The following is a 22,713-nucleotide window of genomic DNA, read 5'->3' on the forward strand; positions in this document are numbered from 1 at the left end:
GACCATCAGGGCTGAAGGAGAAGCAGCAACAGAAATCACTCAGATCATGTACAGTTTGCACAATTTATAATCTTTTCAATGTTTTTTAATTTGTGATCTCTCTTAATTTGTACAATGTCCCTACCTTCTTTTATAACATTTTATACGTTTTGTCTGTTTTGAAGCATGATAATTTTTTTTTGACCTTTTTCCTTTTCTGCTTATATTATTCCTAATTGTTGTTATGTGTTTATGTTTTGGTTGTAATGTAATGGTACAACTACGTTTAATAACAAAAATAAAATAAAAAGATGCAACAGACCACGCCATCTTCAGTACTCACCTTTCGTAGTTTTCTCTTCCAGCAGTTTATTTCACGTCGACAAGAGATGACGTAATATCCGGTTGGCGCAAGTCGCGTGACCTGTTCTGCAGCCGGGGTCTCTTACTTCAAACTTCGAGCAGTAATTGTATCTAAAACAATAATTAAAACGTTTAATTTAACAGCAGTTAATAGCTTCAGATTATTTAAAGTTTACAGCGTAATAAAAATAATGTCGCTGTCGGCAGCGCGTTCGTTTCTTTCGGAAGCTGCTTATGGCGAACAAGAACTTGACGCCAATTCAGCGCTTATGGAGCTCGATAAAGGTACACGTGTGTTTGTTTACCTGCCTGCTTTATGTTTGTGCGTTAACCAGATCATTTCAAGCAACCCGTATATATTTCCATAATACCATAATGCAGTTAGCAGTTTCATTATAGTCTAAATGAAATGTATTGTCATTGTAGTGGACACTGCCCTTCAGACGTTATCTGTCGCATTCAGTGTTATTCTTTTCACAATTAAAAGGTTTAAGGTCTTGCAAGCTCGGAGAACAATGTGAAGCTGTGGTCCTCTTTCCCAAACTCTTTCAGAAGTACCCCTTTCCCATTCTCATCAACTCTGCCTTCCTAAAATTGGCAGACATTTTTAGACTTGGGTAAGTGTCTACCTGCTGTCTTCACAATCATTTTATTGTAGATATATGAGTGGATCTCTACCAGTGAGCTATACATGAGCACGCATTTAAATGTGGTGTATAATTAAGCTTCTTAGTTTGCATCCAACACATCTCTTATTTTAATTTAGGAATTCATATATTGTGTAATTTAAAACTGTATAAAGTAAAAAATTCTGAATCTAGTAATATTAAATGGTCTCCATCCCACCAGGAACAACTTTTTGAGGCTCTGTGTGCTGAAGGTCACGCAGCTGAGCGAGAAACACTTGGAGAAGATCCTAAACGTGGACGAGTTTGTCAAAAGAGTGTTTTCTGTCATCCATAGCAATGATCCTGTTGCCAGAGCAATAACCCTCAGGTACAAATCCAAATGCACAGTTATAAATGTCTTTGATCTGATAAACACGAAAGAAGATATTTTGAGGAATGTTTGTAACCAAACCGAACATAAGCCCCATTCACTTCTATAGTAGGGAAAAGGAATACTATGGAAGTGAATGGGGCTCATGAACAGTTTGGTTACAAAACGCAATAAATCCATTTTGACAAATTTCGGTAAAAATGTGTTTTCTATACCTAGAAAGTGACAAGATGAAAACCACTATTTTCTATTACAAACTTTCACATAGCATCTTTAGGTTAAAACATAAAAAATTCAAATCCATAACTTGATTTTCAAAGATTAAAGGGATAGTTCGGCCAAAAACAATATTAAACCCATGATTTACTCACCCCCAAGCTGTCCGAGTTGCATATGTCCATCATTTTTCAGACAAACACATTTTTGGATATTTTAGAAAATATTTTAGATCTTTCTGTTGATTAAATGTAATGTTACGGGGTCCAGCCATAGTCCACGACCTTCAAGTCCAAAAAAAGTGCGTCCATCCTTCAAAAATCAAATCCAGACGGCTCCAGGATGATAAACAAAGGTCCTCTGTGGGCAATCCGTGCGGTGTTGTTGTAGAAATATCCATATTTAAAATTGTATTAACGTAATTAACTACCTTCCGGTAGCGCCGCCATCTTAGTCTCATCCGCATTCAGGATGAGCGCTTACGCGGCGTACAGAGGTTTCTCTGCTGCTGCTCTGTCCCCCCGCCCTCCGAATTTGTCATACGTCACTAAGAAAAGTGCGTACACTACGCTAATACTCTTTCCTGAGTCTAAGATGGGTAGTTAATTACGTTAATAAAACTTTAAACATGGACACCTCCACAACAACACCGCACGGATTACCCTCAGAAGACCTTTGTTTATCATCCTGGAGCCGTTTGGATTTAATTTGTGAAGGATGGACGCACTTTTTTTGGACTTGAAGGTCGTGGACTATGGCTGGACCCCCTAACATTACATTTAATCAACAGAAAGATCTAAAATATTTTCTAAAATATCAGAAAATGTGTTTGTCTGAAAAACGATGGACATATGCAACTCGGACAGCTTGGGGGGGAGTAAATCATGGGTTTAATATCGTTTTTGGCCGAACTATCCCTTTAATTATAAAAACAAATAATTTTTTCCACAAAATGCAATAAATTCATGAGTTTTTTTTTTCAAAATGCTAGAAATCTTTTCAATCAAATGTGCATTCATCTTTGCCATGATATATTCATTTAGTTGAAAAGTGGTTAAAAAAATAAACATTAATGGCATTAATAAAAACACTTACTTTGTCATATTAAGAACACTGTCATTGCTGCGGTTGTACTTGACGTTGACGCAGCGATCAGCTGTAAAATGTTTTGGTCCTGTTCGATTTTCGTTGACTTTAAGTAAAATAATGGAAAGTTTTTCATAAGATCCCCTGGGGCCCGTACCATGAAAATGGTTAAACAAACTCAGGGTTACAGGATTAGTTTCAGGTTGACAAACCAAGCCAATGTGCAGGCCTTGTTGGTAAAAGCTATTTTCATGGTACCCAAAACCCAGGATTTGCACAAACTTATCCTAAACAAAGCTGGCTAACCAACTAAACCAGCTTCATGGTATAGGCCCCTGGGGTCAATGTGTTAGCATGATGCTGTTGGGAGATAAGCAACAGTCTCCCAAGTGTCTCTCGCGGAAATTATTAGATGTTGATGGCTTACGTTTCTTTCCCGTCACAGAAAACCATCACAGGTTTATCAATGCAATTAAAGTATTATTTTGTTTTGTTTGTTGATCACGAAGTACAAAGTAGATGAGGAAAACTAGGACTCCGTGTACTCAGCACGCCGCCATTGTTTGTTTACATTGCGTGAATGGTGCGCTGTAATATGTGGAGCAGATTTATTGCGTTCTGTAAAAAAGGAGGAGTGGCGTTTATCGCATTTTGGGAAGAAAGGGAGAAAAGATGACAGAATAACACGGCGGATATTGGATTTTGCATAAAATTAAGAATTTACTTTTAACTACTGACCTGATATAATACTGATTTTGGCAGTAACTCATTTTTTTTTTCAAAAATGGCGTTTATCGCGTTTTGGAAACAAACCCTTCAAACATTCCTCTAAATATATTTCTTTGTGTATTGTGTTAATTAAAACAAAGAAATGTATACAAGTCTGTAACAACATGGGAGCGAGTAAATGATGACAGAAATTTCATTTTTGGGTGAAATATCCCCTTAATCTTAATATGATTTTTAGCATAGAAAAATATCTATTTTTGACCCATACAATGTACTGTTGGCTATTTCTACAAATATACCTGTGCGACTTATGACTTACTTTTGTGGTCCAGGGTCACATATGTGTTTGTTTATTTTGACAGGATACTAGGAAGTCTTGCCTCCATTATCCCAGAGAGAAAAAATGCCCACCACAGCATCCGACAAAGTTTGGACTCTCACGACAATGTGGAAGTAGAGGCGGCGATTTTTGCAGCTGCTAGTTTTTCATCACACTCAAAGTAAGAGTGCAATGTCATGACTGTCATACTAAAATGCTAAATAAGGATGCAATGATGTTAAATTTAAAACCATCAACAACATATCAGCTATAGGAGTGTTTCTCTCTTCCAGTCCTTGTGCCCCCCTCCCAGAAGCGGTTTAATTAGGCAGACATTTACAACATTAGGCATGTTTGATTTCGGTGGCACCATGCAGTCCGATCAGTGTGACATCACAGGACTATGAGAGCGATTTAAAGGTAGAGGACTGTGTATGCTTTCAGATAGCTCTCGTGGTACTATGATTTCACATCCTGATTGGTCTATGCAGCGCAACATGAAGTCGAGTAGGATCAGTTGAATAAGGCTTTTCTCTATATAAGGGGACAAACATTCTGGGAGGGGGGCATGAGGACTGGAATTGAGAAATCACAAGATAAAGTCAAACAAACAAACCCAGCAAAAAAGCACTTTGTGCCTTTAAATGCAAATGAGCTACAGCTTTTCACTCCCTTACCAACAGACAATGAGCGCTTTTGGTTAAAAATAGATATTATTACTGTAAATACAGTCTGAGACAATAATATTTTTTAGCCACATTAGCATTACAATGTGCTAGTAAACACATTCAGAAAAGCTTTTGGGTAAAATTAACCTGTCAGTCACTGGCTGTGGGCGGAGCTTTATCAGTGTGATGTCACATTTCCAATTTTTACAGGATCTGCTTTCGAAACATGTTCAAATTTGGAAAAGAAATCTCATATTTTGAAAGTTTTATGTTACTGTGGTACAGTGGCTATATGGTTTGTGCCTTTCTCCTTCTTTACAGAGACTTTGCAGCAGGAATTTGCAACAAGATAAGCGAGATGATTCAAGGTATGCAACATCATTCTCGCATTATTGATCTGATTTAATCCATGACTCTGTAACACTGTGTGTGCATGTTTTGATTCAAGGACTGGACACTCCTGTGGAGCTGAAGCTCAAGTTGATTCCAATGCTTCAGCACATGCATCATGATGCCGGTCTGGCGTCCTGCAGTCGAGAGTTACTTCACAAGCTGGTGTCTTCCTACCCAAATACAACCATGCTCATCGTCACCCTGCACACCTTCACACAGCTGGCCACCTCCTCTCTCGTCGATATCCCTGAACAGGTCAGACCGCGTCGTTTCTTATGAACACTCAGTTTTATTTGAGCAAAGTTCAGAAATAATACAGAAATTGAACGTTTTTTAATAAATGTATCAAACATAAGTAAGTTATACAGCCCTGTGATTTAAAATGATTTATACTCCGATATAAGGCCACATCCTTTCATATTTATGGGATATTTTGTTGTGATTTTTGTCCGCTGCTCCTTATTCATTTGTTTTTCACTTGTAGATTCATCTGCTTCTGCAGTATTTGAAGGAAGACCCCAGAAGAGCAGTAAAGAGACTTGCCATTCAGGACCTCAAGCTCTTAGCCAGAAAAGCCCCTCACTTGTGGACCAGAAAAAGCATACAGGTTAGAGAGGCACTGACTGTTTTTGGGACAGTTTGTTCCAACTCTTCATATACACTCAAAGACCACTGTATTCCTTATACCTGCTCGTATGGGTTGTACCCCTATTCGGTCGATATATCATATAGATCACAGACTTATGTACCTGATTGCTTAAATATATAACATGCATGTGGAGGTAATTGATGGTTTGGGTTGCTGTGTTGTTGTGTGTTTGCAGGTGCTGTGTGAGTGTGCACTCAGCACACCGTACAACAATCTAAAACTGGGCATGCTGTCTGTTCTCTCCACACTGTCGGGTACCATTGCCATTAAACAGTACTTCAGCCCTAATACAGGTACACTACAAATTCATAAAAAAAGTTACGGCCGTCAGTTGGTCAAAATCTGGCTTTAAAAGTCATTATAACATTTGTTTGACACAGGTGAGTCGTCCCCGACTCCTCGCCACACTGATCTGGTCAAACTCGCGCAGGAGTGCTGTTACCATAGTAACCTAGCGGTGGCGGCACATGGGATCATAGTGTTGACCAACATTGCCGTTTCCTGTCCGGACAAAGGTTGGTGACCTGTAATGAAAATGTCATCTTTATTTCTGTGTGATGACAGAACTCTTGACTTTAGAGAGAATATCTGAATAACAAATAACTTCTGTATGTAATGATATCTATCAGAGGTTATTCAGCTGGAGCAAGACACCGTCATGGGCGTGGAGTCTCTCATTATACTCTGTACTCAAGATGACAGTAAAACTGCACAGGATACATTAAAAGTAAGTTTTAAACAGACGTCTGTGTATAGTGTAATACTGTCCTAAATGATGTGCTTGTGGTTGTCTGAGGTCACACTTTGATAATCTTGTGTATGGCTAAATGACCAGAGATCTGGTGCACATACCAACTTCAGCTGTCCAAGAACAGATAGATGATGAAAGATAATCCCACAAAAATAGGCTAAAATGTATTTGTTTAATGGTGTGGCAACACATCTTCAATAATCTATAGCAGGTTTCCCTAAATTGGTGGCTCATAAGGGAATTGCAAGGGGTTCCTGAGTTGATGAAAAACAATTAAAAGGTGGAATGTGGTACTTTTAAATGAATTTCTTGACAGAAATGCAATATAATATACATAACTATATTATCAGTGGTGTGTAAAGACCTTACATAATGATCTGTATTGTTTTATTGCCGTTTTTATCTCCATACACCACGGGTCCCCTTACATGGAAGTTGCAGCCATGTTTCTACAGTCGCCCTAAGTGGACAAACTGCTCTACAGAGCGCATTTCATCCCTACGTTGTCTTAGACCAGTGCTTCCCAATCCTGGTCCTCGAGGCCCCCCTCCCAGAAAGTTTTAGATGTGTCCTTATTTAAAACACCTGAACCAACTAATCAGCCTCCTTCCAAAATGGTAAACATGGCTGTTTCTCAATTCCAAGAACGCAAAGAACGGACTTGCGTCCTCGTGGAGATCGAACTTGCCAGGCGACCTTGGAAGAACGAACTCAGAAGGTCGCGAGAACACAGAACGCACTTATGAGAATCGAGATGTGTGCGATCTTCCTGTTGGTCACCTGACCTCCGCCATTGTTTTGCCGCAATGACTTCTGGGGCGTAAAGCGATTTCAGCGCGCAAGTTTGGACTCGATGCATCCTCGATATCAAGAACACATCCGGGTATTTTTATGCGTCCTCTGTACTTGCGTTCTTGAGAATTGGAATGAACTTCGACTGTTAATGATGACGTAGAGCGAGAACACGAGAACGCATGATCGCTAAAGAACGCATATTGAGAAACAGCCCATGTATCCCTAACAAGCTGATGAGTTAAACCAGGTGTGTTAAATAAGGAGACATCTAAAACTTTCTGGGAGGGGGGCTTCGAGGACCAGGATTGGGAAGTACTGTTTTAGACGACGACATGTTTGTCCTGTGGCAGCTTCTGTAGATTCACTTTGCGTTTCGAAATTGAAGTTGGTTGCAATTTGCAATATCATTACTAGATGCCTCTAAAAACCCACACTCGATCTTTAATTAATTACAATTAAATTATAAAATGTAAATAAATTATTTTAAAATCTAAATAAAACACTAGATATACTTTAATAAAAAATATATTTTATTTCTCTAACTGAATGTCATGTGACCTTTACATAACACTACAATATGTCAGAAAACTGAGAAATCATCCACTAGACAGATATGTTTATGTACCAATAAAGGAAATTAACCAGATGAAGGTCTAATAACAGGTAACAGGGAACTACACTAACCTTTTCCACTGGTGGCACTTGCGCTACCAACTTTTTCAGTTACTGGCGCAAAATATGATTTGGTCGCACATATTTTTTTCAAGTTATATTAAGGCGCTCTGGATAATAATGAACAATAATGAAACTGTATTGCATACAGATATGCTTTTTATTTTACTTGCCATCTTTTAAACCACATGCCGCCTTGTTTTCTTAAACGTTCCCACAGATCTGAAATTTTCTTGTGGTGGTAGCCGGTCATTACCCACTGACAAATAATGGTCTACTATACATGTGACGTAGAACTAATAATGTGTGACACAACACAATACTTTGATTTATTGAAAATTAATATTAATTTCACATTATATTTCATTAATCTAAACACTCCAAACTTTCTTTGACATTAACAAAGCTGACACTGTTTGTCAAAGCACCACGAAAACACTTACTGTTTTTGCACTGATATATGAAGCAATTAGACCCCTTTTATCAAACTCAATATAATACAATACTATGTAAAGTATATTAATAGACAGTGCAGGTCTATAGATTATAAATGTGACTCATGATAATGGTTATAATTTCTATTAGATAGGCACTTTTACTGATTCTGCTCTATCTTTCTATTTCTTCCTTGCCGACTAAAAAAAGCTTAATCCACTCATTATTTCAGATTTAAAATTCTACTTGCTGTCCCGATGACAGACTTTACATTGCTTTGCGTTTTTTATATCCCGGGTCAGCTTAAGCTTTGCTCGTTCATGGGCTTGACATTAGCACTGCTTTTTTGCTACAATCTCTGTGCAAACTTTATGGTTTTAAAAAAGATATCGTTTATTAATAATAAGATTATTTAAAAAATGTGAGAAAGAAAATGCAGCCTGGGTCGTAACAAGAACCATAGAAACCGGAGCACGCTGAAACTGCACTCTAGTGATGGGCACTTTCCATAGATTCGGCTCTTTCGGCTCAAGCTCCGGCTCTACATTTTAGTGATGGACGTCCAGCTCTTTTCATAGATTCAGCTCTTCTGGCTCGGCTCCCTTAGAAGAGCCGGCTCTTACGGCCCACCCCTGCCTGCGTCTGAAGATTCGGCTCTGCTCGTTCGCTACAAAGAATCAGCTCCTAGAGCCGACTCGTTTGCGAACGACCCATCACTACTGCACTCGAGCTTTAGCACGGTAGCGCTCATGGCCGTTTTCCGATCGACTCTGGTTATACACACAATATTAATCAGACTTGGGACCCAAAGTAATTAAACTAGGACCTAACTGGACCCGACTGACCATTTAAAATATAAACCCGGAACCATACGGGTCCCGCGTCCTCAGTGAAGAAAGACATCTGCTCAAGTTCAGAAACATGGAAGACACTGCGCTTGCTTCGCGTCGCACCAAATTCATTGAGAAACAGAGAGCACGCGAACGCACACTCATAAGGAGAGACACGGAGACATGACGTGCTTTCACGCAAAATGAAGCCAACGTGTTGAAGGCTCAAGAGCACATAATAAAATGCATTCCTAAAATCCACATTTCTGTTTTAATAAATGCTCATAGTAAATCATAGCATATTGTCTAAAACATTAGGTAGCACATTTGCGACCCATTAAAAATTACGGTCGCAACGGCAGTTCAAAAGGTCACATATGCACTTAAATTTTCAAGGGGGACAAAAAGTATGAAAACCCATGATCTACACCGTATAATGACACAACAACATTTTCAGCCGTAAACAGGAAGGTTTTTATGCGGTTTGGCTTTACCCTCATACAACAATGGCTTTTTGGAGTGGATCTGGAAACCGCAAACTTTTAAAGACCGACAACCTCTCGTCTCTGTGTAAATAATGTTACTGTGAATCGTTGATAACGGTGACATCATGTGCATGTGTTAATTTAGTTGATGGGTATGTGCGAGTATACCCAAAACAACAATGGTTGTAGGGCTGTAACAATATATCGCGTGTCCCATTAAAAAGGCCAGTCTAAAATCGAATCTGCATCGCAATTCTGTGTTTCATGTGCAGCTTATGCGTGTACTATGGCGTTTTGGTCAGTAAGAAGTCCGTTATCAATCTAAAATCATAATGAGTCTGAGTCGTTTATAACGTGCATTTAAAAAAGCAACACTTGTTAAACAAATTCGTTCAAAATATTCTTTATTATCATGAAAATACCTGAAACAATTTGAAGAACAGCGATATAAATATTCCTGTAGACATTTCCTGGAATAGGGTTTGTAACGCTACTTCTTCTATGGCACAAATGGCGTTTCTGCACGAGTGCGCCCCCTGGCTTTTGGATGTGGCGGCATTTCGCCGTAATTCATTCAAATTGAGGAAACGCGCATTTGCACGATTAATCACTACAGCCCTAAATGGTGGCCTACAAGAGTGTATTTGTGTTGCGCAACATTTTGGCGCTTTATAGCACAGGTTCACCTGGATTAATAAACCCACCTCATCATCCGTTTAAATAAAACTGCCCAATGGTTTCGCTGTCTTGATTGTTTGTATTTCTCTATCTACGGGGAATACCTATGCGCAGGATGTAGGGTTTCTTTACAAAGTAACATCGCCTTCTACTGACCTGGCACAAATAATACAGCTTTCTTTCATCTTCTCTGATTCGTGTAAATGTTGATCTTTTTGACAGTGCTGTTGTGAATGTGTAATAAAAAAATGCAAAGAAAAATCTTTTTTGTTTTTATTACGTCGATGTTATGGAAAGAAACGTAGACTAAATGACTGTATGGAAAACATTATATAAATAAGTAGCATAGACTTTTCCATTTCAGGGCGTTCCATACAGGGCTCATTTACTGCTTTCTGAGCCCGAGTGCGATGTTCCTGCAGCATATTTTTTTTGTTTTTTGGTATGTTGTGTACAGCAGAGAGAGCGACAGCTGCGCATATGTGTCTTTGTCATGGTAATTGTGCTTTGTGAAAACTAATGATCGACATCATTGGCTTAAACACATTACTTTGCTTCCTGGACGAGTGCGCACCCGGGGTGCTCTTACATTCACACGAACCGTGCCACAATTCCATTGCAACCGAGCTCAGACCACCTCATTCTCGGGTTAGTTACCCTGGTGCGCTCCCGGCTTCACGTGACAGCTTTCATATTACAAGTTTTTTTTATACTACACTCCCAGTGTGAAAACGACCTGAGAGTTGCTATGTAAATCTGTATCAAGTGCACCAATGACCTTAATCTCTTGAAATGTTGACTCTTTATACCTCAGACGTCACTCACCTCTCTGGTGAAGATGTTGAAGAGCTGTCCACATCTGAGTCAGAGCTCCGTTGAGTTGCTGTTGGGTCAGCTGCACTGCGCATGCGACTCTGCGCGGGTGCTCATGTGTCAGGCCCTGGCTGCCATCGCCACACAGCAGCCGGTGCTGGCAGAGGGAATGCTGGGAAATCTGCTGGACCTCTTTAGGGTGGTCAGTCACAGAGCCTCAGAGAAACAGCAGGAGCTTCTGGTGAGCAACTGTTTCAATAATTCGATGGAAATCCAGTATGATGGAAAGTTATTTGTTTGAAATTTGAGCGTTTTTTCTTCTTCAGGTTTCTTTGGCAACAGTTTTATTTGTAGCCAGTCAAGCATCGCTCTCTGAGGAAGTTAAGACCGTGATAAGACAGCAGTTGGAGAATGTGGCCAATGGATGGACCGTGTACCGCATTGCCAGACAGGCGTCCCGCATGGTAAGATTAATATAAGACAGGGGTCTTCAACTACTTTTCTTCGGGGGCCAGATTTTAAAATTGTAAATATGACGCGGGCCAAACTTTTACCCCTATCTTTACTTTTTATATATTTTTTACTTTTACCATATATATGTGTGTGTTGTTGTCTTTTTTGTTACTTTTGTTGTAGTATATTTGAAAAAAAAAACTTATTAAAAACATGCATTTTCAACAAAATTGAAATTTAAAAGCCTTTTAATTACTGAAAACTCATATTTTCTTTATTTATATTTAAAACAATTGCAGTTTAACATGTAAGAGCCAAATGTTAATAGTAAAAGTGTAAAAGATAGGGATGGGCACGGATATTCGAATATTCGATCGGCAATAATAATTCGAATTTAAAAAATCCTATTCGAATGTTTGTTTGTTTTTAATGTGCCACCAAAGGGTACGACTTATTTAATGCTTTTTCACTTCATCTATACTCTTTTACAGACTTAAATGTAAGATATACATGAACATTAATTCGTATATATTTCTGATTGTTTGGCAATGCAGATTGCAGACGAATTTAAGTTTTTCCTTTTATCTCCGGGTTTGTCGGTGGCGCCATATTTGGCAACAGGCTCAGTGAGGGCTCACGTGTTATTAAACGTGCTTCTCCGCCGCACGCATCAACACATCATGAGAGATTTGTAAGCTTTCTGTTATAAAGTCTACTTTATTTTGTTAATAACGAGACAGACACGGAGAACGAAATGAAACGGAGAATATTTATAATATGCGGTGCTCTTTCAAAAATGAACCGGATAACTGCACATGGCTGTTTAAAAGCAAAGCTCCGTCTTTGTGAAATCTTGTTAAATTAAGCTAACGTTAGTAACTTTGCACAGTCAACAATAATCTATCGAGCCAGCTTACGTTATTTGTAAAATAATGTTAAATACAGCTATTCAATCTTGTTCAATCCGTCCGTTGTTTTTATCGGATAACCATCATCATGAGGGAGAGTTTTCTCCGCAGCACGGGCATTATTGTATCTAGTCAGAAGAACGGGCTTTCACCGAAGCAGGTAGGGTAAAGATGGTTTCTTTATTCACAAATACATGTCAACTAAACTGAGAAGATATTTATATGGCGACTGAGCAGTCGGTTATGTAGATGCGTTTTTTCGTTTGATCCGGGCTCTTATTTGGAGTCTGTTTAAGGGTTTAAATGATGATAGCCTACTTTGTCAAGTCCTCAAACTTTAAACTTCGCAAGTCCTCAAACTTCGCTTAGATTTTGGGTTAATGTATAATATTTGGTATAATATAATGTATGTAAGATCTAACAGTAATGAATTAATACTAACGACCGACTTAAAACTAAGGGTATGACTGACTCAGACTTCGCTCCGCATGGGGTTTTAACGCCTTTTTTTTCTGTAGGATATTTTTTACAATGTTTTTAACTTAAAAATACATATACATATACATACAGAATATAAGTTTAGCTTGTTGTGGATGTTTCCTAATTATAAGCCTTCTGTGAAATTATGACAAAATGAAAAATAAAAAAGACGCATGTCTTAATGAACATAATTTAAATAAACGAATATTCGAATATTCGTTCTTTATGAGCTTAAATATTCGAATAGTAAATTACTGGAAAATGCCCATCCCTAGTAAAAGATCAACACTCCTAAACATATTTTGTTTATAACTGTTTAACTTTCATTAATTGTTACATGTCAACTACTCACAACATATAGCCAGTCTTCTCCTAATGACTAAATTTGCACTATATTGTTTTCTTTTTTTATATTTTATAGATATATAGCCTAAACAGCCTTTCCATTGTACATTACATACAGATATAACTGTCGGAAGTTCGCCCCCTAGTGGCAGTCGAAATGAAAATGTAGTTTAATCGTAAATCTGTCATGGGAGAGAACCTTTAATCTACGAATATATGTATAGTTAATAATTTACTTACCAGCAATTAAAGTATTCAAGTGTTACTTATAGTAAAACAAACAAAGTAAAACAAAAAATAATTAATAATTTTAACTTTGCACACAGTTTTGATTGGAACACACTGAAATACATCACTTCCGGTCGCCGCGTCACATGCGGTGTAGTCGCATAAGTTTATTTTCTTTAATGCATCCAAAGCTCGAATTGGATCAGATAATTACGCATCCGCAGATGGTTGGCACTCCACACAGCCCTTTTCTGTGTTGTCTTGTACAGTGGTAAGGTAAAAGTAACCACGCTGAATTTAAATCAGACTATAGTCGTTTCTCAATAAGGCTGCAGCCTCCGGAGGTCGCATTTCCAGGCTGCATACGTCATTTAAGTCTTATTTCAGAATTTTAACAATTATAAAGTTGACTATTATTCTTAGTTAATCATAAATTGTTGTAATATGCTTATGATTTGTGAATGTAATGCTCAGTTAACTTAAACTTGATGACGTATGCAGTTTGCATATGCGACCTCAGGAGGCTGCAGCCTTCCGATTGAGAAACGGCCAAAGGTGACCGGCGGGCCGGATAAAGATGATTGGCGGGCCACACTTGGCCCGCCAGTTGACTAGCCCTGCTATAAGATGTACATTGTGTTGCCATTGCTCAGTAACTCTTGAATTAACTCCTGTGTCTACAGGGCTGCCATGATTTTTCCAGGGAGTTGTACCAGAGCCTTCGTACCCGTGTTGCCTCCGAGCACTTTTACTTCTGGTTGAATAGTCTGATGGAGTTCTCTCAGGCGGAGCAGTGTCTCAGCGGCCTGTCGGATGGAGATTACAGCGCAGCCATGACGGCCATCTCCGAGGCTCTGAAATCCTACCAGAAGGGAATCGCATCTCTCACGGTCAGAATTTGCGTTTTGTTTGTAATTTTAGTGCCATGTTATAGTAATGATGTCCCAAAATCACTGCCCACATGCAGCTCCAGAAACTGCAGAGGGTTTAATCTGCTGAGACTTCACATCTGACACTGATCAACAGACAAACACAACGCGTCTCAGACTTCACACGAGTTCCCAAAGGAACATTATTGAAACCCAGACAAAAAAGCAAACGCAGTAAAAGACAAATATATTGCATGCACTGTAAAAGGTTCAAACAGAAAGCTGCATCCTCCGGAGGTCGCATATGCAGGCTGCATGTCATCAAGGTTTATTTCAGATCATTAACTGAACATTACATTCGCAAGTCATGGGCATATTACAACGATTTGCGATTAACTAAATAATTAGTAAACTTTATAATTGTTAATAGTCTCTAGTAAGTCAGTCTTTATGAAGTAAATGCAGTTTAAAAATGCAACCTCCGAAGGATGCAGTCTTTTATTTGAGAAACGGCCAGCACCTCCACAAGAAATCTCGCGAGACACATTTAATTTCACGAGATCTCGTCGCACAAGATCTCGTCACACCCCGATTATAAATATGAAGAGTTTGGTTCCAAAACGCAATAAATCCATTTTGACAAATTTCGGTAAAAACGTGTTTTCTATACCAAGAAAGTGACAAGATGAAAACCAGTATTTTCTGTTACAAACTTTCACATAGCATCTTTAGGTTATAAAAACATAAAAAATTCAAATCCATAACTTGATTTTCAAAGATTTATTATAAAAACTAATTCTTTTTTCCACAAAATGCAATAAATCCATGACAGTTTTTTATTTCAAAATGCTATAAATCTATTAAATCAATGTATAAATGTGCATTCATCTTTACCATTTTATATTTATTTAGTTGACTAGTGGTATACAATGATTAAAAAATAAACATTAATGGCATTAACCAAAACACTTACTTTGTTATAATAAGAACACAATGTTTTAGCATGAGAAGCTTGATGCTGTCTGGAGAGCAAGCAACCGAGTGCCTCTCGCGGAAATTATTAGCTGTTGATGGCTTACGTTTCTTTCCCATCACAGAAAACCATCACAGGTTTGGCAATGCTATTAAAGTATTATTTTGTTTTGTTTGTTGATCACGAAGTACAAAGTAGATGAGGAAAACTAGGACTCCGTGTACTCAGCGCGCCGCCATGTTTGTTTACATTGCGTGAATGGTCCGCTGTAATATCAGAAATGGATTTATTGCATTCTGTAAAAAAGGAGGAGTGGCGTTTGTCGCATTTTGGGAAAAAAGGGAGAAAAGATGACAGAATATCACGGCGGGTATTGGATTTTGCGTAAAATTAATTATTTACTTTTAACTACTGACCTGATATAATACTGATTTTGGCAGTAACTCATTTTTTTCAAAAATGGCGTTTATTGCGTTTTGGAACCAAACTCTTCATATATTTCATTATATAGTTATAATTATAGTTTTGCGTGTGTGTTTGATGCACTGGATTTCATTGAAAAGTCCCAACCGGGTCACGAGTTGCATGCGGAAATATGTTGTAAATAGGCGCATTCATATTATATAAATGACACGAACATGTATCGAATCATAAGTTAAACAGTGTTGTTTAGTGTTGCATGACTCATACTCGCTCCTCCTGCTGTATTAACTCCTCCTTCTTCATTTTTTCGTACGTTATCAGACAGATTCGGTAAAGCTAATCTTTCTTTTATAAATCTGATTAAACTAAAGACTCTTCAGAGATATAAAGGATGTAATACTACTCTATAGGTACTCCAGATTAACATCAGAATTTTAGAAACGGCATGTGTTACGTGAGCTTTAAAGCTCACTTAACACACGCTGTTTCTGCATTTCTGATGTGCCCATATAAAGAAGTGATGCATATAGAAACCCCTGAAACGTAAGCTGGACCTCTAATCGAAAAAAACTTTCTGAAACTTGTAGGAACCCTGGCGAAGTGCATTCAGCACAGAAATACTCTGTACCAACTGCTTTTTTGACACTTCACCTACGTTTAGCATGAGGAAACAACTCTAGAACTGTGTTAATAAGTAAGAATGCATGAAATAGCATTGAACCCCCCCTTTAAATAAGAGTTGAATTGCAACCATTTGTTTTTTTCAGCAACATTTGATTACATGTGTTTGTCTATTGTGTCAAATAAATGTGATATTCTGTGATTGGCTATAGGCCGCCAGCACTCCTCTCAGTCCTCTGACATTTCAATGTGAGTTTGTGAAGCTGCGCATCGACACACTACAGGCTCTGTCTCAACTCATCTGCACCTGTAACAGTCTGAAGACAAGCCCACCTCCTGCCATCGCAACCACCATCGCCCTGTCATCAGGCAGTGAACTGCAGCGCTGCGGACGCATTTCAACACAGGTGCCCAAACATACACATCTCTGAATCTGCCTCTTTTAACATTTGTTTTAGGTTTTTTAGACGTGCTTACAGGTATAATTTGTTAAGTGTATGGTTTTTTTTTTTTTTGCTCAGATGAAATTCTCCATGGATGAGTTTAGAAGTCTGGCAGCTCGCTATGCTGACCTGTATCAGTCTTCTTTTGATGCAGACTATGCCACCCTGCGTAATGTTGAACTGTATCCTTTTAATCTATGTTCATGTACACAATAGCATAGTGTTGTCTTAAAGGGGGGTTAAAGCTGTTTTATACCACGGGTCTGTTGAATGCTGTATTCTGATTGGCTGAGAAATGTTCCGTGGGTATACATTAATTTCTGATAACCGCACACCTAAATGTCTTAAAAAAAATAGGCACCAGAGCAATGTTTGTGGTAATCATGTTATAAGAGGAATAATTGACTCCGGTCCTTTAAATTATTTGTAAATAATGCACACTCGGCTTGGCGTCCCGCAGCATGACTAGCTTGGGTGTGCATTACTTTCAAATACTACAATGGCCCATCATAAATGATTCCTTCCATACATGCTACTGGGGTACTGGTGTATAAGATAAATCCAGGTGAAGGTCTTTTCCTAAGAATGAATGAAAATGTTACATTGTAAAAAACATAATGAAAATTGTCAGTCTGCACCCGTTGTGTGTAATAATATGTAAGGGATAACATACAGTAGTTTGGTTATTAAATTGATAGTTCAGAAATCTTTACTTTCTTTAAGAAATTTGTCAGACAACAGCAAAGCTGCCTGCTTGTGTCGTATGTCATTGAGGCTTTAATACTTGATCCACACACAGCCAGGTAAGATATGAAAGTTACATCTTTTATTGTAGGGGTCATGAGCTGTTAAAAGAGCAAGGTGAATTTGAATTCTTAGTTACAGGAATAGTTCAAACCAAACATGTTATTATTTACTCACTCTCATGTAGGGTGGCCATTCGTGCCAGTTCCGCCGGACACGTCCCGAACATGTTTTCGGGTGCATTCTCCGGATGTCGCGTTGGCCGACCGCATACGTCATCAAGGTTTAATATTTCGGGTTTAATTTCAGAAAAGCAAATGTACATTTCAAGGAAAGAATAAAACTACAATGACTGTATGTCTTAAAAGAAATAAATCTTAATTTTCTAAATTATTTTAACTGAAATGTGAGAACCTCGATGACGTATGCGGTCGAGCAACCCAACTTCCGGAGAGCGTACCCGAAAAACATGTTCGGGACGTGTCCGGCGGAAAGGTGTCTACTAACCAACATTCTTGCCGGGTTTTGCGTATGTGTGGGGCGGGTCTATCAAAAGAAGGTCCAGATGTTTAGATGATTTCAAATGTCAACATTGGCTTTCAAACATTGTGCACTCTGCCTTTAAGTGTCAATCCGTAACTTTTTCAGTTAAAAATGAACAAAAAACAGTTTTTAAAACTGTATTCTTACCTTGCCCCAATTCACAATGGTAAGCTTATAATAATGATTTATAATTTTAGCTGTCAGGTTGGTCTTCCTGAGAAAAAGTTTTAAAAAGTAATTTTTCTTTGCTTGATGAAGTCATGTTCTTAAATATAGAAGAGGAGCTGGCCGCTTCATTGCATGTGCTCCCGATGGGAGTGTGTAGCGTTTAATCTGTAAAGTTTCTAAAGATGATCGCCTGGGCAACGGCATGTAAATATGTCAGTTTATCACGTTCTTACATTTGTCAAATCATCTGTTAAAAGTGAAAGCTTAAATGATGAGCTCATGCTAAAAGAAGAGTTAATATCAGCCCGGCTTTTCAACATCTGAAGGGATTAAATACTGGAGCAGAGACGTCATAGTGAAGTGTGCATCGTGTTTCCTTTTTAAATTGTGAAGTGAATTTGTCAAAAAAGTTCACAGAAGTGATAGTGAATTTGTAAAAAAAAAAAAACCTGTTAATAAAAAGTTGCAACCAAAAACCCTTTGTATTAAATATTTAGCTGCTTATACTGTATGCCAGAAAATAACAGAAAAAACATAGATCCCTGGGGCCTCATTTATCAAACGTGCGTACGCACAGAAGTGTGCGTAAAGTGTGCGTAGGAACAGTTTTACGCAAAGTGTGGAACTTATCAAATTGCACTTATACGTAGAAATGTGTGTAAATATACACACACCTCTGAGTATGCGTACGCAGAGCATCTAGTGGTAGAATAGCGATACTACACATGACCCTGTTCCAGTGAGTAAAGAAGTGTCTATTTATTATCCACAAGCAGGTGTTAAAAATTATTAATGTCAGTATGGTAACAGCAAATAAGTATAATGATTTATTTGTGATCTGTATCTGTATCTGTGAAAGCTCTACATGTGATTTGTATAAATGAAGTCTCCGACAAATGCTTGACACAGTGCAATGGCTTATCTTGCGTTATTGGAAGACTTGGCAAATAATCCATTCTAGCGCGTTTTCAAAGATCGCGCCAATGATGGTGGTTATATATGCTGCTGTCCAAGGTGGAAAGTTGTCTGTCCTCCTCCAGTTGCACTCGTTTCACGTCGGTGTGCTGTGACGCGTTTTTTTGCTGATAATTTAATGTCAACCCACTTTTTTATTTCTGGAAGTGTTCTCTCCTCATATTCAACGGAATTAAACTCATTGGTAACATTTTCCCATGCAGATTTGTTTTCTTTTGTTAGTTATTCCTCCCGCACTAAGTAAACCAAACAGGATGTGTTATTAGGATTTAACCTAATCCACCAGTAACTCAATTTCTGTGTCTGTAAAATTCCTCTTTTACGCTCTATTTGTCATTATTGCGATGAGGGAAAAGCACAACCACGTGACATATAACGGGAGGTGTTGTCACCATATATGGTTCATTGGAGGCATTTCGGAATGCAAATGAACATGAACGTGCACGAGCATGGTGCTTAAGAACAAGTGGGATTTATCATCAAGGATTACTTACTGATGTGCGTACGAACCACGTGCGCACGTTTGATAAATCCAGATTTTTTTGTACTTACGCACATAATAAATTTCATTCGAAGGTCAAAATATAGAACATTTTCTACGCAATGTTGATAAATGAGGCCCCAGATTATTACAATACTAATGAGTTCGTTTGCTTTTTTCATTTTTATTTTATTTCGACACAATATAACACATTATGGTTTTATTAACAAGTTTTACCTCTTACAAAAACATGAATTAATGTTTATAAGTGGAACTGAAAGATTTGGATTACATGAAACGCACGTGAAGAGTCCAAAGAGTCACAAAGAGTCGTCATCAGAACTCCGTGCAGTCGCTCGGAAGAAGATGCGTCGGCTGAGCCAGTTCTCAAATTGCACTCGCTGTACTTTAAAGGACAAGTTTGGTATTTTACACTTAAAGTCCTGTTTTCAGATTGTTTATGATGAAATAGAACGGTTTTGACTGAAATTTCGACATATGCGGCTGCCCAGAGAATTTTTGGGTGTTTGTGTTTCAGCTCCTACCTTCACAATGGGTTTAATTGTGCACTGGAACAATCCTTCCTAAAATGCATTAAACTTTCGTTTACAAAGACGTGAAACTCACCGAGTGGTCAGGGGTGTTCACTTATATGCGCACACAAAAATCGCTGCAAAATACGCTTTCCAACAGGTTTTATCGTAGTTTTTGCCAACTCCATTGACTTGTATTAGATGTGCTGTGAGGTACGGTATTACTCCGCGCCGGGAACTTTGTTTCTATTCTTGCAATTGGCAATGGCAGATTATCTCCACCACCTGGGCTGGAGTGTCTATTATTCAAGCTCTCAGCGGAAGAATATACGGGTGTGGGGCGTTTGGAAAAATAGGTCCACAAGTTAACAACGAATGCTAAAACAGCTGTTGGAAAGCATCTTCCGCAGCGACCCCCGTGTGAGCACACCAGCGAACACCCCCGACCACTCGCTGAGTTTCACGTCTTTGTAAACGAAAGTTTAATGCATTTTAGAAAGGATTGTTCCAGTGCACCATTAAACGCATTGTAAAGGTAGGAGCTGAAACACAAACACCCAAAAATTCTCGGGGCAGCTGCATATGTCGAAATTTCAGTCAAAACCGTTCTATTTCATCATAAACAATCTGAAAACAGGGCTTTAAGTGTAAAATACCCAACTTGTCCTTTAACTCTTTTCCCGCCATTTCCAACTCGTCAATTAAGAGAAAACTTTTCGCTGCCGATGACGAGTTTTTCTGGAAATCCGTATTTCTGCTATTATCCACCAGTTGGAGCTCTTATCCAACTCACAAAACCCGGAAGTATCCCCTTAGGTCAAACGGTTTAAACTCTGTATGTTTTGATCATTGTTCTGCATCTGCAAACGTCCTTCACAAAAATGCAATAATCTCAGCTTTTTGCTCAAAATTTTATATTTTTTAAGAAACCTACCCATATTTGAGAGGTGTTAAAAAGAACTAATGAAGGTAGGATGAAACTTTTTTGAAAGCAGAGGGTCTGTTCTTAAAGAAGAACATTTTCTGGAAGACATTAAATTTCGTGAATATCATAAAAAATGCTGGCGCTAACTTTAAAAAAAAAAGACGCTGGCGGGGAAAGAGTTGATGTCATACCTCACAGTCACATGTTGTTGGCGCCAGGTGAAGTCGGACCAGCATGCACTGCTTAGAAAAATGCTTAATACCTACTAATTATTAGGGCTGGGTATCGATTCAGATGTTCCAGATCGATACAATTTCGATTCACAAGCTATCGATTCGATTTCGATTCACGGTTCAATTTTCGATTCTGGTTCTCGGGTCGGTTTTTATACTCGATTCTCGATTCAACTCAATGAATATAGATTTAATACAAATACTATATTAATTAAAAATAACAGTGTACATAAGTTTACAAGTGGGTTATTAATAAAAAGAAATTAAAAGCCACAACAATATCATTGTCGTCTTGCTTGCAAAATCTAAAATGCTTCCATACCTCTTTCTTTTTATGTGAAGGTGGCATCAACGCCGATGAAGCACCTAAAACCCCCATTTTAAGCACTGAATGAAAGAATGACAGGCTCCTTGGTAACATCGCGCAAGGCAAAAAAGAGGGTGATATCTAGTGAAGAAGACTAGTAATTTGATTAAAGTTAATCTTAGGTTCAATGTTTGCAGAAAAAAAAACGATTCTGCTCTTTGAGAATCGATTCTGAATCAACCATGTCTTAAAAAACGATTAATCGAAAAATCAATTTTTTATTTTTTTGTCCAGCCCTACTAATTATGAATTTTTTTAGGTAAAAACCTTTCTAACGCTATTAGGCCCTGTCCACACTTACATGGGTATTTTCAAAACTGTACCTTTTCCTATGCATTTGGCCGTTCATCCACATGCAACTCCAGCTGCAGTGTTATCGTGTAGCCGGTGAAACCGCCGTTTTTGGCATGTGACGTGCTGAGGTGAAACTGCAATGGCTTCTGATTGGCCAACATGGCTTTATGATTTGGGATATATTGCCATCTGTTGGTTTGGCATGCTATTGACAGCTCGTCATATCTGGTTTTTGCGTGTTGGTGTGGACGCAGTTTTTTTAACAAAGGAGGGAAAACTCTGTATATAAACATACCTGTGTACATGTGGACCACACAGAATAGTGCATATATATAATATAACATATTAAATAAGCCAGTTTATGACCTCTTTAAAATGAAATGTATGAAATTCTAGTTGTGTTGATGTTTACACTTCTCACATTGTTTAATTCATGCAGAAACATTCGAGCCTCGAATCAAATTTTACCTAAATAATTTAACACTTGTCTTGGGTGTCCTTGGCATGCTAATGCAGATTGTCATTGAACAACTACATAAATTTTAAGTTAAATAAAAAATTTTAATGTAGCAAATGTGTTATTCATAAGTAGAGTATGTGATTCAGCTTCCAGGAGTTTGGCACACATGGCTCTGTTCAAGCCGAGAGCGAGTATGAGCTGAAGATGCTGGCTGTGTTCAATCACGTCCTTGAGGAAGTGGAAAACTTAAGCAGGAAGCATCCTCCCGTCTCTTACCTGGTAATTTTTCAAGCCAAGGCTGACCTTACTTTTTGGCAAACATTGCTGAATTATGTTTTGCATTGACATTTTTTTTTTGTATGAAGCACACTGGGTGCCTCTGCGATG

At 38.4% G+C, this 22,713-nt stretch overlaps 1 protein-coding gene across 1 annotated transcript in view; it reads left to right on the forward strand.

The window, feature by feature from the left end:
• Positions 1–365: 365 nt before the first annotated feature.
• The window catches only part of ints7 (integrator complex subunit 7), a 23,606-nt gene continuing 1,258 nt past the window's right edge, over positions 366–22,713 (forward strand). Inside the window, exons 1-18 of the mRNA XM_073855638.1 lie at positions 366–627; positions 830–959; positions 1,192–1,338; positions 3,735–3,872; positions 4,681–4,727; positions 4,808–5,007; positions 5,237–5,359; positions 5,577–5,694; positions 5,782–5,916; positions 6,031–6,128; positions 10,862–11,101; positions 11,187–11,324; positions 13,958–14,164; positions 16,373–16,567; positions 16,682–16,785; positions 17,338–17,406; positions 22,473–22,605; positions 22,692–22,713. The exon at positions 22,692–22,713 is cut by the window's right edge and continues 77 nt beyond it. Coding sequence (XP_073711739.1) covers positions 534–627; positions 830–959; positions 1,192–1,338; positions 3,735–3,872; positions 4,681–4,727; positions 4,808–5,007; positions 5,237–5,359; positions 5,577–5,694; positions 5,782–5,916; positions 6,031–6,128; positions 10,862–11,101; positions 11,187–11,324; positions 13,958–14,164; positions 16,373–16,567; positions 16,682–16,785; positions 17,338–17,406; positions 22,473–22,605; positions 22,692–22,713 — 2,338 coding nt within the window. The 5' untranslated portion in view covers positions 366–533. The remainder of the gene's footprint in view (positions 628–829; positions 960–1,191; positions 1,339–3,734; positions 3,873–4,680; positions 4,728–4,807; positions 5,008–5,236; positions 5,360–5,576; positions 5,695–5,781; positions 5,917–6,030; positions 6,129–10,861; positions 11,102–11,186; positions 11,325–13,957; positions 14,165–16,372; positions 16,568–16,681; positions 16,786–17,337; positions 17,407–22,472; positions 22,606–22,691) is intronic.

This window comes from Misgurnus anguillicaudatus, chromosome 18, assembly GCF_027580225.2.
Source record: "Misgurnus anguillicaudatus chromosome 18, ASM2758022v2, whole genome shotgun sequence".
Taxonomy (NCBI): domain Eukaryota; kingdom Metazoa; phylum Chordata; class Actinopteri; order Cypriniformes; family Cobitidae; genus Misgurnus; species Misgurnus anguillicaudatus.